This window comes from Bidens hawaiensis, unplaced genomic scaffold, assembly GCF_021521415.1.
Source record: "Bidens hawaiensis isolate Kalapana, Puna unplaced genomic scaffold, B.hawaiensis_p1.1 tig00032356_1, whole genome shotgun sequence".
NCBI classification, from domain to species: Eukaryota; Viridiplantae; Streptophyta; class Magnoliopsida; order Asterales; family Asteraceae; genus Bidens; species Bidens hawaiensis.
Genome location: NW_027495492.1, coordinates 13,533 through 25,362, shown reverse-complemented (window position 1 = coordinate 25,362; position 11,830 = coordinate 13,533). Strand labels below are relative to the sequence as shown.

Sequence of the window (11,830 nt, the reverse complement as noted above, 5' to 3'; positions counted from 1 at the left end):
TATTTGTGGATTATGGTCAAAAGATAACTATAAAAACATAACTATGGAAACTAACAGGTGTGTTGGTGTTTATTAATCCAAATTATCATTTTGTCGCTGCCGGTCCTAACTAACGAATCGGTCCCATCTTTTAAAGTATTTGTTCCCAACAATCCGCAACTAACATAATCGTAGCGCCGTTGCAGGCCGCCGAAAAAACATTTTTGGTTTTTTTCTCGAAAAACTCAACCTGAACACCGCCGCCACCATCAACCAACCACCACCACTTAAGCACCCCCAATCGATTCCGACGATGGGTCTAGGGTTCCAACAACCTCAATAATTGGGCTTTTACTAGAAAAAAGTTCCTAAAGGTCCGATCCAAGGTTACAATAATATTTGAGACTAAAATGTTAGAGTTTTTCAAAAAAAAAAAGTGAGTTTTTAGGCCAAAAACAATTTTTCCGACGATCTGCAACTAACGTTATTAGAATTTTGTTAGTCGCAAACCATTAGGAACATATATGATAACGATGGGATCGTTATAAGCCAATTCATTAATTGGGACTGACAACGACCAAAAGTTGTTAGTTGGGATTAATAAATACCAATACACCAAACTAATAATAGTTATTTCTAAATATGTATGCAAAGTTTTATACTTATTGTGTCACTTTTACTTTTGTAATTAACTAATAATATCTCCAAATAAAAATATTACAAAAAAACTAACATAATCAACCAATATTCAGATCATACAATAAAAACTGAACCCAGAGTATATTTTAAGTGACAATACAATTACCTGGAACAGTTTACCAGAACATACGCTCATAAATCGTCGTCGTCTTCCTCGTCTTCAATGGGCTCGACTCGTTGTGGTTGTCGGGCCCGCTTCATTGCTTCTATTTTCCTCTTCCCACTCTCCACTCGTCTTCTGTACTTTGCCTCCGCTTCCGCGTCTACTTTATCCAATACCTTGTTGAACCCGGGAATAGCTTCTTCTAAAAACTCACACATTGTTTCGGTGAACTGCTGGTACGAGTCAATGAAGTCCTGCAATAGTCAAACAAAATAGTCAAACAAGAATATACCATTATTTATCCAAGTTGTAAATTATTATTATTATTATTATTATTATTATTATTATTATCATCATCTTTTTTTGAAAATTTGATAGATTTTGGAAAAGAAATAGATGAACTAAATAGATAATACCTCAACATCTTCATTCCAGTCTTGAATGTAAGGCGGGCCGGTTGTATATGCACCGAGTGGCTCACGATACCATTCACCGTTATATGTTATTTGGTCCATGGCTTGTTCTACACTTAAAACCTCCCATGGCCTCAAACCTGGAATAGCCTTTTGCAACTGTTTCCTGTATACCATAAATCAAAAATAATAATAATAAAGCAAAAATTTTTAAATTTGGTCACTAGCATTAGTGAACCAATTTAGGGGTGCAAAACAGCGGAGCTACTCGAGGTCAGATCAATAAAAATCTCAAAACGAGTTGAGCCTTTTCAAGCACGAGCCATGCCCAAGCCTCAAATAAAGCTCTTTTAGTTATCAAGCCAGAGGTCGAGCCTTGTACAAAAAGCTCATATAGCCCGTCGAGCCTTCACAAGCCTTACGCATTTTTAAGTTTTACTTTTAGACTTTTATGTATTAAATTTCACACTGCATAGCCGAGCACGAGCCGAGCTTTAGCTCGATTAAGGTACTACACGAGCCACAGCCAGCGCCGAGCTTAGGCTAGCTTAAGGTTCTTCTCAATATATATAAAACTAATCAAAAAGATATATAAAATAATAAATGAGTCAAGCATGAGTCGAGTCCGAGCTTGAAAAAACGACTCTTGATCCGAGCTCGAGCTTTAGAAAAAGAGCTCGAAATGAGCTGAACTCAAGCTCTCGCAAGTCAAAAGAAGCCGAGCTCGAGCCTAGTTGAGCTCGGGCTCGGCTCATTTACACACCACGTCACCGTTGATCTTTAGTTAATATTAACAAGATAAATCATTAAAATTTGGTCACTGGACATTAAAAGACATTAGTAAAACCATTCAACTTCTGGAAAATGTTAAAGAAAATAATACATCTTTAGCAAACCGTCACGAAAATAGAGATTATAGTAATATTTCTAAAGCAAAGTGACTAAATAAGAATTTAGATATAAGTGAGAGTATACTATTATATATATAGCAAAATCCCCTATAAATACAAATTATGTCTCTAATTCCCCTTTACATGAAAATGAAAAGCTTCATAGTGAGCTCGGTTGGGTCAAAGAAAGTCAAACCCGGTTTGGGTCCCAACCCGGTTTTTGAGGGGATGATTGGACTTGACCCATTTGAAAACATGTTTTAACAGGTTCAGTTCAGGTTTAACCGGATTCAAAGTATATGGCTAGAAACCATAAACATTACCTCATATCTTTGGGGATAAATTTATTGGGCATGTGATCTTGTTCCAAAATGGATGTGAGCTCGGACCCGCTAGCCCAAAGAAACAGAGCATGACTCGGTATCCTAACACCAGGCCAAATCCCATCATTCGCTTCTAACACAGCCAGATCACGTTTCTTGCTTGCGTAAGCTTCATCTTGAAGCTCCTTACGACTTTTCTTCTCAAACCCTTTTAGTGGGACCCACGGAGGTATACCCTTTTGTAACTTATGAAGAAAAGCCGTTGCAGCCGCACCTAGTCTCACTGTAACAATTTGAACATAATGTCTAAATATTAAATTCGAACATTGAAACTAAATTTGAATATTAAGGGATTTTAAGAGCGAACCTTCCCAAGTGGCGACTGCACGCTCCATACCGTAAATCATACCAATCGGGACCCACTCGTCCATATCGTCACCCCAAATAAAAGTATATTTATCAATGATTCCCGCGCCCCAAGCGGTTTTGAGTTGTATTAATTCACACGGTCCTCTCGTTCTTCCTATACGGTCCTTGTAATACCATCCACCGGATCTCATGATAACTATAACAAAAGCATATTTCAAAACTAAGCGCTACATTTTTTTTTGGTCAAACCTTGGTTTTAAATTTTAAAATGTGGCACGCACAAATGCGTTTTGATCCAAAAAACCGATGCATGATGCGCGATGCGCACACATCATGTATGCGAGGCGTTTGCTACTAAAAAGGTACTTATAGTTAAAATTTTAACTTGTTAACTTTTAAACACTAAAAAGTAAGAGACCAACAAAGAAGTTTGATGTATAACAAAAATAAGTCTTTTGGATGTGTACAAGTAGTCTATGGCTCTACGCATAAGGAACAAGTAATCTATGCAGAAACTCACTTTAGCTCAGAAATCAGAAATGTGTGCATCGCGCATTATGCGCACATTTTAAAAGCAAGAGTCAAACTTCAAGTGTAAAGGTCAAAACTTCAGAATGTAAGTTTACAATGGTCTCAATATATAGTGCATATCAACCCTTGCTTTTTTCTATAAGTTGATCGATGTTTAATAATCGGTTTTCAGACAAAGTATGCAAATTTAAAAGCAAAACAAAACTAATGTACAAGCATTATGTGTCCTACATTCTTCATTCAAGACAATGATCTACTTCATAACAAATTATCAAGCCATTATTATTCTTCTTAAGACTATAAATACAGTACTATCAACATAATATGCATAAACTGAAATATACAAATTCATATTATAGGAAACTAATAAAACTTACAATCATATCAACCATTGTTTTTTTATAAGTTGATCAATGCTCAATGATCGGTTTCAGACAAAGTATCCAAATTTAAAACCAAGAGTCAAACTTCAAGTGTAAAGGCAAAACTTCAAAATGTAAGTTTGCAATGGTCTCAATGTGTAGTCCATATCAACCATAGTTTTTTTTATCAGTTGATCGATGTATAATGATCGTTTTTTAGACAAAGTTTGCAAATTTCGAAGCAAAACGATCAGTTTTCAGACAAAGTTTGCAAATTTAGTAGCAAAACAAAACTAATATACAAGCATTATGTGTCCTACATTCTTCATTCTATCAAGCCATTATTATTCTTCTTAAGACTGACTATAAACACTATCAACATAATATGCATAAACTAAAATATAAATAAAGATTCATATCATATAAGTAACAAGAACAGTAAAACTTACAATCATAATATCTTTTCTCAAGTCTTTTATACCCAACAGCCTGAGCAACATCAATGGGCCGGCCCGGTGGATACGGGCGCTGGCGAAACCCCCACAGCCCGAAAAAAAACTGCTTAGCAAAATCCCAAAACTTATCATCCGACTCCTTCTTACTCCGAATCGCCTTCCGCGGCATGGGCCTCCCATCCGGCCCGATCACATTCGGTATCGACTTCCAATACTTCTTATCCTCCCACCGATACGGCTCCGAATTCTCCTTCAACTCCATCTCATTAATCTCATCAAGCACCTCCTCGGCCCGGGCCAAGAACTTCACAACCGGGCTGGCCCGGAACTCGTTCAACCATTTCGCATTCGCCTCGACCTGTTCCGGGCTCGGGTTTTCAATCTTTTTGAAAACCGGGTCTTCGGATAGGATTCGTTCGACTTCCGGGGTGTGGCGGTGATCAGGCCGGGTCTCGGACTCCCAGTAGAACTGTTCCAGCATTTTCCGGTAGGTTCCGGGTTTGGGTCGTTGGGAATCGGGTCGGGTGTCGGGTTTGCTGGAAAAAGGGTTGGGGAGTGAGATTTTGGCGAATGGTGGGGTGGATTGGAAGTGGGGTTTGAAGGGGTTTAAGGGTTCGAGAAGAGACGTGAGGTTAATGGGTTGTAAAGGGTTTGGGGGTTTCTTGAACCAGTTTTCACCAAATGGGTTGAAGTTAATTGACGCCATTGATGACCAGAAATCAAGAATTTGGAGTGAGTCAGTTCGATGGTGACGAGGAAGAAGAAGAAGAAGATAGAAAGCAGAGTTTTGGGGGAAATGAAATGGAGGATGAATGGTTTGGGCTTATTGGGCCGGTGTTTGATGGGCTGTTGGTTTCGGGTTATGTGACTTTAAGATACTTTTTTAAGGAACCGATTCCGGGTATGGTAAACAAAAGTCAAAATTGAGTCGGGTAGAAACCGATTTCGTGTATAGTCAGGTATTTGACAGGTTTTTCTGGTTTTGGGCCGGGTAAAGGTGGAACCGGTTCCGGGTACATGTCCTGGGAGAAACCCAATAAAAGTGTACATACGGGGTATTGGGTTTGGTTTCTTGTTTATGGTTAACCTGGAAAAAGTTATCGTTTTATAAACCTGGTATTATGTTGAAAATCCTTAAGCATTTTTCTTATCTGGACTTTAAAACTTGGTTTTGTTTGTATGTTATTCTATTTATGGTCGAAACGGTCGTTTAACATGCTATGGAAATGGAGAAGGAAACGAAGGATTGGACGTGAAGATGAATATATTGCTTTAATTTTTGATTTTGTTTGTTTATTATTTGGTTATTTTGTCATCTAAGATACTCAGAACCTAATTAACCCAACTTGAAAAAACCCAAACCTAAAAAATTGTGAGAGATTTGGACCAGGTTTCAGTTATGGATATAAACCATGAACCCGAATTACCCGAACCACAAAATTTTAACCAATTTTAACTCGAATAACATCCCTAACATGTACCAGCCGCATGTTTAATTATATTACAACTAAACATCACTAATTTATTATACAAGTTAAATATGTCAATATGAAAATGATCTTTTTATTGAACGTGCTAGATAATCAATACAAACCTGATTATTTTCGTATAATACTAGGATAGAGCCCGTGTGATACACGGGTTGTTAAAAAATAAAATAAAAAATTTAAATTTAATAACATACATATTAACATATCTTATGGATTCATAAGATATAAATAATTTATTAAAATACATAGATTAGTAAGAATAATTTGTATTTGCATTTTAAAAGTAAATGGAATGTTGCGAATTTATACCAATTAAGAAAAAGAGAAAACTAACATTAATTAATCATAGTTGAGTTGGTAAGCCATAAACACCTTAAAAGTAAGGTATTGAGCTCAATTTCCACCAACAACATATTTTTTATTTTATCATTTATGAAGGAAAAATTGTAAAAATAAAAACTTGTACACTTGGAGCGTAAAAATGAAAACTTGTACACTTAAAGCGTATGTAGAGTGTCTAATTGAATGACAAGTGAAAAAATTGTGTTAGTGGATTTTATGAAGTAAAGTTTAACACTTTATAAAGATAGATTTATGCATTAATTAAAGGTGTTTGAATTGGTGGTATAAGAGAGTAAGTTTGGTGTTTTATGTTTTCAGGCATCTGGTTCTATGAAACTAGCTGAGTAGCTAGCTTCGATAATTTTGGTGTAAACTAATCAATTTTGGTTAATAAATTTAAAAGTGGTTATACAAAACTGAGTCTAACCTTAGCTATAATTTTTTAACCACTCAAAACAACTTGTCATATTTCATTTTCACACCCTTTAAAGTTTAATAATTTCACATGCTCAATCGTTTTATTGGGACCTGTAGTTTTGGCTCAATACTAAAACATTAAATACTATAGCTTTCAATACGCTTTATGTTTACAATTGAACTGTATAATATTTTGTTGAGGTCGGTACAAAGGTTTACAATTTTGTAAACTACATACATCGAGAACAAATTATGGTTAATACTTGATCTTTAAAACTTGCAACTTGATAGGAAAATGTTGGGTCCATTTTATAAAGTAGTCACTACAAATAAAAATGCTGGTACTATAAGTGTAAAAAAAAGTCAATTACCAGTCACTATAAAGTTATATTCATGTGATTTTAACAACAAGCTCATGCTTACTATACACCTTTCTTATGCTGGAAGAGAGTGGTATGGTATGCGAACGGTAAGGGGGAATGAGTCATGTCGGCTCACACTCACGGGAACACCATGTCAACCTAGCGTTAGTGATATGCGAGGGTACTCGCATTTGTAATTTTTCATAAATTGTTTAAACTTTCTTTTGGGATATGTATGCTTTGATGCTATTTATATTTTTAAGTTATGTATCATATTTTAATTTGTAAATAGTTGTTATATGAATATTATTATACAAGGTAAAAAATGAAGAAAAGAAATGTACAATGAGTATATTTAAGCACATGATGTATTAGGCCGGACATGAGACACAATTTTATAACTAAATATAGGACTATTGCTAACACCTAATCTGTTATGGTCCGGTTTATTCTATTCACGCTTTTACATAAGAGTGGATGTAAAATAAAATTTCTACCAATTTATAAAGAAAGTAAGTAATTTTATGCATTATTAGTAATGTTATCTTTGTTAGTATATATTTTAAAACTATATATTTTTTGTGTTATTTTGATTTTAGCATAAATTTGACCCTACCCTTCAAAGTGCAAGTTGGAGAGTAAATGAGGTTAACTACTCAACTAGCAAAACATTAATTAAAATTTATTGTAGCGGATTTAGAATACGTAGCTCATCAATGCACTCATATCTAATTAGAAAATTGAGTCTTCTTTGAATAACTATTCCTTCTTTGAATATTTGGTTATGATCAAAAGTGTGTAAAGATTCATATGTAAATAAATATTATCTTGTATCAAAATCATATTTAAAAAAAAAAATTATGCACCATTTTTTTAACTTAAAGTAGAATGGGTAAAATTTAGTAGTAGATCAGATGTGAGTGTTGTTCTAATTTTTTTTAAAGTAATTTTAAGTTCACGTTTTCAAATGTCCCATGCCTTCTTCAAGACTTCAACACATCACATGCAATGATATCAGTACATGTTGCATGCTTTTTCCACGTTTTATCATTCCTAGTAGTACTAATAAATAACAATAATAATACTTGTATATTTCGTCTAGCTTTTAAAACTAAAATTTAAAAGCTAATTCTCTTAACAAACCTGCTTATCAAAAGAAAGTTTCTGTTTTGCTAGATCAATGACCATCATTTGAACACGTCAATCAATAAATTTGATTTATCTCTCACGTGATCGACGAGCTTAATATGATTCAATTGCTAAGTTACAATTGATACATAATAACTTTCTTTAGATATGTTTGTAAAAAAAGATTTAAATATTACCATATCCAAAACCATTTACCTAGGAACTCATGAAATATACCTTATCTTGTGCAATAAAAACTTACACATTATGTATTCAAAGCTGCCATAGTGTCATCCACACCATACTCAATTATTTTACAACCAAAAAAGGTTGTTTACCCCAAGAAAGCAAAATATGGGAGATATTGATAACCACATGTATAAAAGGCAGGCAAAGATATCATATGCATTTGGTCTCTAACATAAGCTATGGCTTCCTGTTACAAGATTCTAGTATTGATCTTCTTGTTGGCAATGTCAAAATCACATGGTGATAAAGTGAAGGTCTCATTGTACTATGAATCTTTATGCCCATATTGTGCTAATTTCATTGTGAATCAGCTTGGAAAAGCTTTGTATGAATGGAACCTTATCTCCATTGTTGACCTCAAGATGGTTCCTTGGGGTAATACTCAATTTGCTCCTAACAATGCTTGGATTTGCTAGGTAGGTACAACTTTTAATGCATAAGGTACATGTTGTGACAGTGATTACAACTTACAAGTTACAAGTTTAATGAACTATTGATTTTGTAGCATGGTCCTGATGAATGCATGATGACATAGTAGAAGCTTGTGCTATTGACTTGTTGCCTCAAAATGTATGATTAATGTTTTATTATAATTATATTTTTTATTTATGTTTTTTTAAGGATGAGGGTTCAAGTTTCTAATGACTGATATGTCACTAACCACAGGGATTAAGGTTTAAGTTGATTGAGTGTATTGAGAACCTGAATTTGCAAGGAAGGCATAGTGAGTGGAAATCATGTATGAATTCACTCAAAATATACCCAAACCCCATCATGGATTGCTACCAAAGTAGAAAGGTTTTTGATGTAAGTAGTTTTAATTCTCATTTTTTTTTCATCATTTTACCTGTTCTCGAGTTCAACTTAAGAAAGGAAAGGAAAGGGATGGAAAGAAAGGAAGAGGTGTGTTCCCGAGTTTCATTTAAGGAAGAAAATAACAAAAAGTGTGTTCCCCAGTTTCATTTAAAGGGAAAAAGGAAAGAAAAGAAAAAAAAAAGTTGAGGCTTTTGTAGTGTAAAATCTTTCTTTCCATTTTGAAAGGAATTAGTCGGAAGGAAAGGATATAAAAAGAAAAGAAAGGAATGAAAATGTTTTCCTTTCCTTTCTTTCTTTCCATTTTGAAAGGAATTAGTGTAAAATCACTTTTTAACACATGACTATGTTTGCATTGCAATTTATAAGCTAAATTAACCATTTGTGAATTGTGAATAGTCATTTTGATTAAACATGTTACCAAAATAGCCATAATATTTTTAAAAACTTGAAGTTAACCAATACAAAATCTTTGGATTTGAATATAGAGAAACCTAATCAATACCGAGCACGTGGACCTTTTTTTTAATATAAAAAAACCAATCAATACCAGACACATGGGAATTTTTTTTTTTCTTTTTGCGTAGAAGTTAGCCACTAGTAACAATAAGATAAAGTTAAAAGGTTTAGCAGATATTTTTGGGTAATACGTTTAATCAAAATGGTTTTTTATGTGATTTTTCATTTAGTTTGACAAATTATATATGATAGTTTGTTTAATAAGTATTATTATTGGTGTAATTACTGCTTAAAACTTATAATAAATATGATTTGTGTTTTTTGATCATGTGATGCAGCTTGAAGTAAAGTTTGCTCGTGAGACAAACAATCTCAACCCCCCTCATAGATTTGTTCCATGGGTCCTTGTGAACAATTACCCTCTTCAAGAGGTTATCTTTTACCTACTCTTTTATCATTTACATCAAATTTAATTGAATTATATATATGGAATCAAGTAGAGATCCACAAAAACAACAATAAACACATGTATTTACTACATTAAATATGATACAAAAGACGGTTAAGTTTTCTCTCTCTCACCATATATACTCAATAGTAGGTACAAGTGTTTATTACAGTTCTCCACTTAAAGTTGATCATGTGCTAATCACCCCTTATATATTAATAGTAATGATAATTGTACTAACACATAAATACAACTAATGATACAGGATTACCAGAATTTTGTTGGATATATACGCAAAGCCTACAAGGGAGGAATCAAAATACAAGCTTGTGAAAAACATCTACTTGACACCAATTCTTTCAAGGAGGCAAACTCGAGCGGTGTTTGCTTTCGGGGTGAAAACGAGCACAACATGCCATTTGCCTATAAATTTTAATCAATTACGTAGTGTTAAGTTAACTACTATAACATAGTTTGTTCTAGATTTAAACATTCAAACTTCAACAATGATTTTTGAATGTTATGCATTTAAGTTAAGCTTGAAAAGCAAGTTTGTGTTAGTTAATATCAATGAAGAAGTTCGTTTTATGTTTTAAGGATCTTTTTGTTGTGTACTTGTGTTAGTTAATATGCACATTTTGTTGTAAATTCCATTGATCCAAAACCTAGCTATACTTTGTTGTTGTCGCTACAAAAACTCGTGTACTTAGAGTTGGGTCTATACAACAACGCTAAGAGAATACAACTAGTCGACTTGATGGTCTCAACAGTGGTGGTGTGTAGGTTTTTGTTCTTTCGAGCCAGGGCAGAAGATTGTAAACAATTATAAACACGTTAGAAGGTCTACGCGACATAAGCCCCACGACCGACAGTAATGTATTAAGTATAGACATGTATGAATCATATAGAAAAGTGAGAGACAAAATAAAAAAAAAATTGTAATCAGATGTAGTCAAGTTCCATCCTACAAGGATGGGCTGAAGCCCATTGGACCAGACCCAGAATAATTTTCTTAATTCTTTAAATTGTATGTATAGATATAATTAAATGTGTCGATATGTCCGAGTGGTTAAGGAGACTGACTCGAAATCTGTTGGGCTCTGCCTGCGCAGGTTTGAATCCTGCTGTCGACGATTTTTCATTAATTATTATTATTTTTTGTTTGTATAATTGTATTAGACTTTGTATTTTATTAGTTACTATTATTATTATTTTTTGTTTGTATAATTGTATTAGACTTTGTATTTTATTAGTTACTATTATTATTATTTTTTGTTTGTATAATTGTATTAGACTTTGTTTTTTATTAGTTGAAGAGGTATGTACCCGCCTCAACACCGAGCAAGGCGGGTCAACCCACAAGATAAAGACATTATGAAGGCACAAAGCCAAAAACCTATGCGCATGGCGCATACAAAACATGCTCAGGCATCATATGCCCAGGCACACATATGCTCGCGCATCACATATGCGCGCGGCGCATCAGCGCGCGGCGCATATCACATGCTCGTGCATATCACATCTGCCCAGACACACATGCTCGCGCATCACATATGCGCGCAGCGCATCAGCGCGCGGCGCATATCACATGCTCGTGCATATCACATCTGCGCATGAAATATCTGCGCGTGAGAATAAAGAGAAGACCTCGCGCATCCTCAGGATGGGCGCATATCACACGTGCGCATAATCAACCTCGTCCTTATCCAAATCAGGATTAGGGCAACCTTGATTGTGCACGTCAGACAACCTTCCAGAAGGCATCTTTTTAAGGAGAAAGAATATGCTGATGTTGACAGCTGCCAAATGAAAGGTCGACAACTCAGCATGACACATGTGTTACCACGTGATTACAACCAACGAGAAAGCGCCAGGTGTCCCAGAGGACACGTGGCGCAGTGCGATTGGAGGAAGCCAACGAGGTTGAGCCCAACCGGTGGTAACCTTAGCACTATAAATACAGCATCAACTCCACTTTGATGACACATTCATACTCAA

The 11,830-nt window shown here is 34.8% G+C and overlaps 1 protein-coding gene, 1 non-coding gene and 1 pseudogene across 3 annotated transcripts; 2 read left to right on the top strand and 1 right to left on the bottom strand.

Annotated features, from left to right (window-relative positions):
* Positions 1–691: 691 nt before the first annotated feature.
* LOC143583304 (protein TIC 56, chloroplastic-like) lies at positions 692–4,847 on the bottom strand. Its single transcript, XM_077065642.1, has 5 exons — positions 4,119–4,847; positions 2,775–2,972; positions 2,408–2,690; positions 1,198–1,360; positions 692–1,035 (listed from the first exon to the last, which is right to left on the bottom strand). Exons 1-5 carry the CDS (start codon positions 4,828–4,830, stop codon positions 811–813), a joined length of 1,581 nt encoding a protein of 526 aa, XP_076921757.1. The 5' UTR covers positions 4,831–4,847; the 3' UTR covers positions 692–810.
* Positions 4,848–8,287: 3,440 nt separating this feature from the next.
* LOC143583303 (gamma-interferon-responsive lysosomal thiol protein-like) lies at positions 8,288–10,374 on the top strand (annotated as a pseudogene). Its single transcript, XR_013144143.1, has 5 exons — positions 8,288–8,528; positions 8,618–8,682; positions 8,779–8,919; positions 9,723–9,815; positions 10,098–10,374. The product of XR_013144143.1 is annotated as a gamma-interferon-responsive lysosomal thiol protein-like (transcript).
* Positions 10,375–10,883: 509 nt separating this feature from the next.
* Positions 10,884–10,965, top strand: TRNAS-CGA (transfer RNA serine (anticodon CGA)). Its single transcript has one exon. It is a non-coding gene; the product is annotated as a tRNA-Ser (tRNA).
* The last annotated feature ends 865 nt before the right edge of the window (positions 10,966–11,830 follow it).

Coding starts and splice junctions, on each gene's coding strand:
- LOC143583304 (XM_077065642.1), bottom strand. CDS start 4,830: ATGGCGTCAATTAACTTCAACCCATTTGGTGAAAACTGGTTCAAGAAA. Junction 2,691..2,774: donor TGCAGTCGCCACTTGGGAAG/GTTCGCTCTTAA, acceptor AAATTGTTACAG/TGAGACTAGGTGCGGCTGCA. Junction 1,361..2,407: donor TTTATCCCCAAAGATATGAG/GTAATGTTTATG, acceptor TATGGTATACAG/GAAACAGTTGCAAAAGGCTA.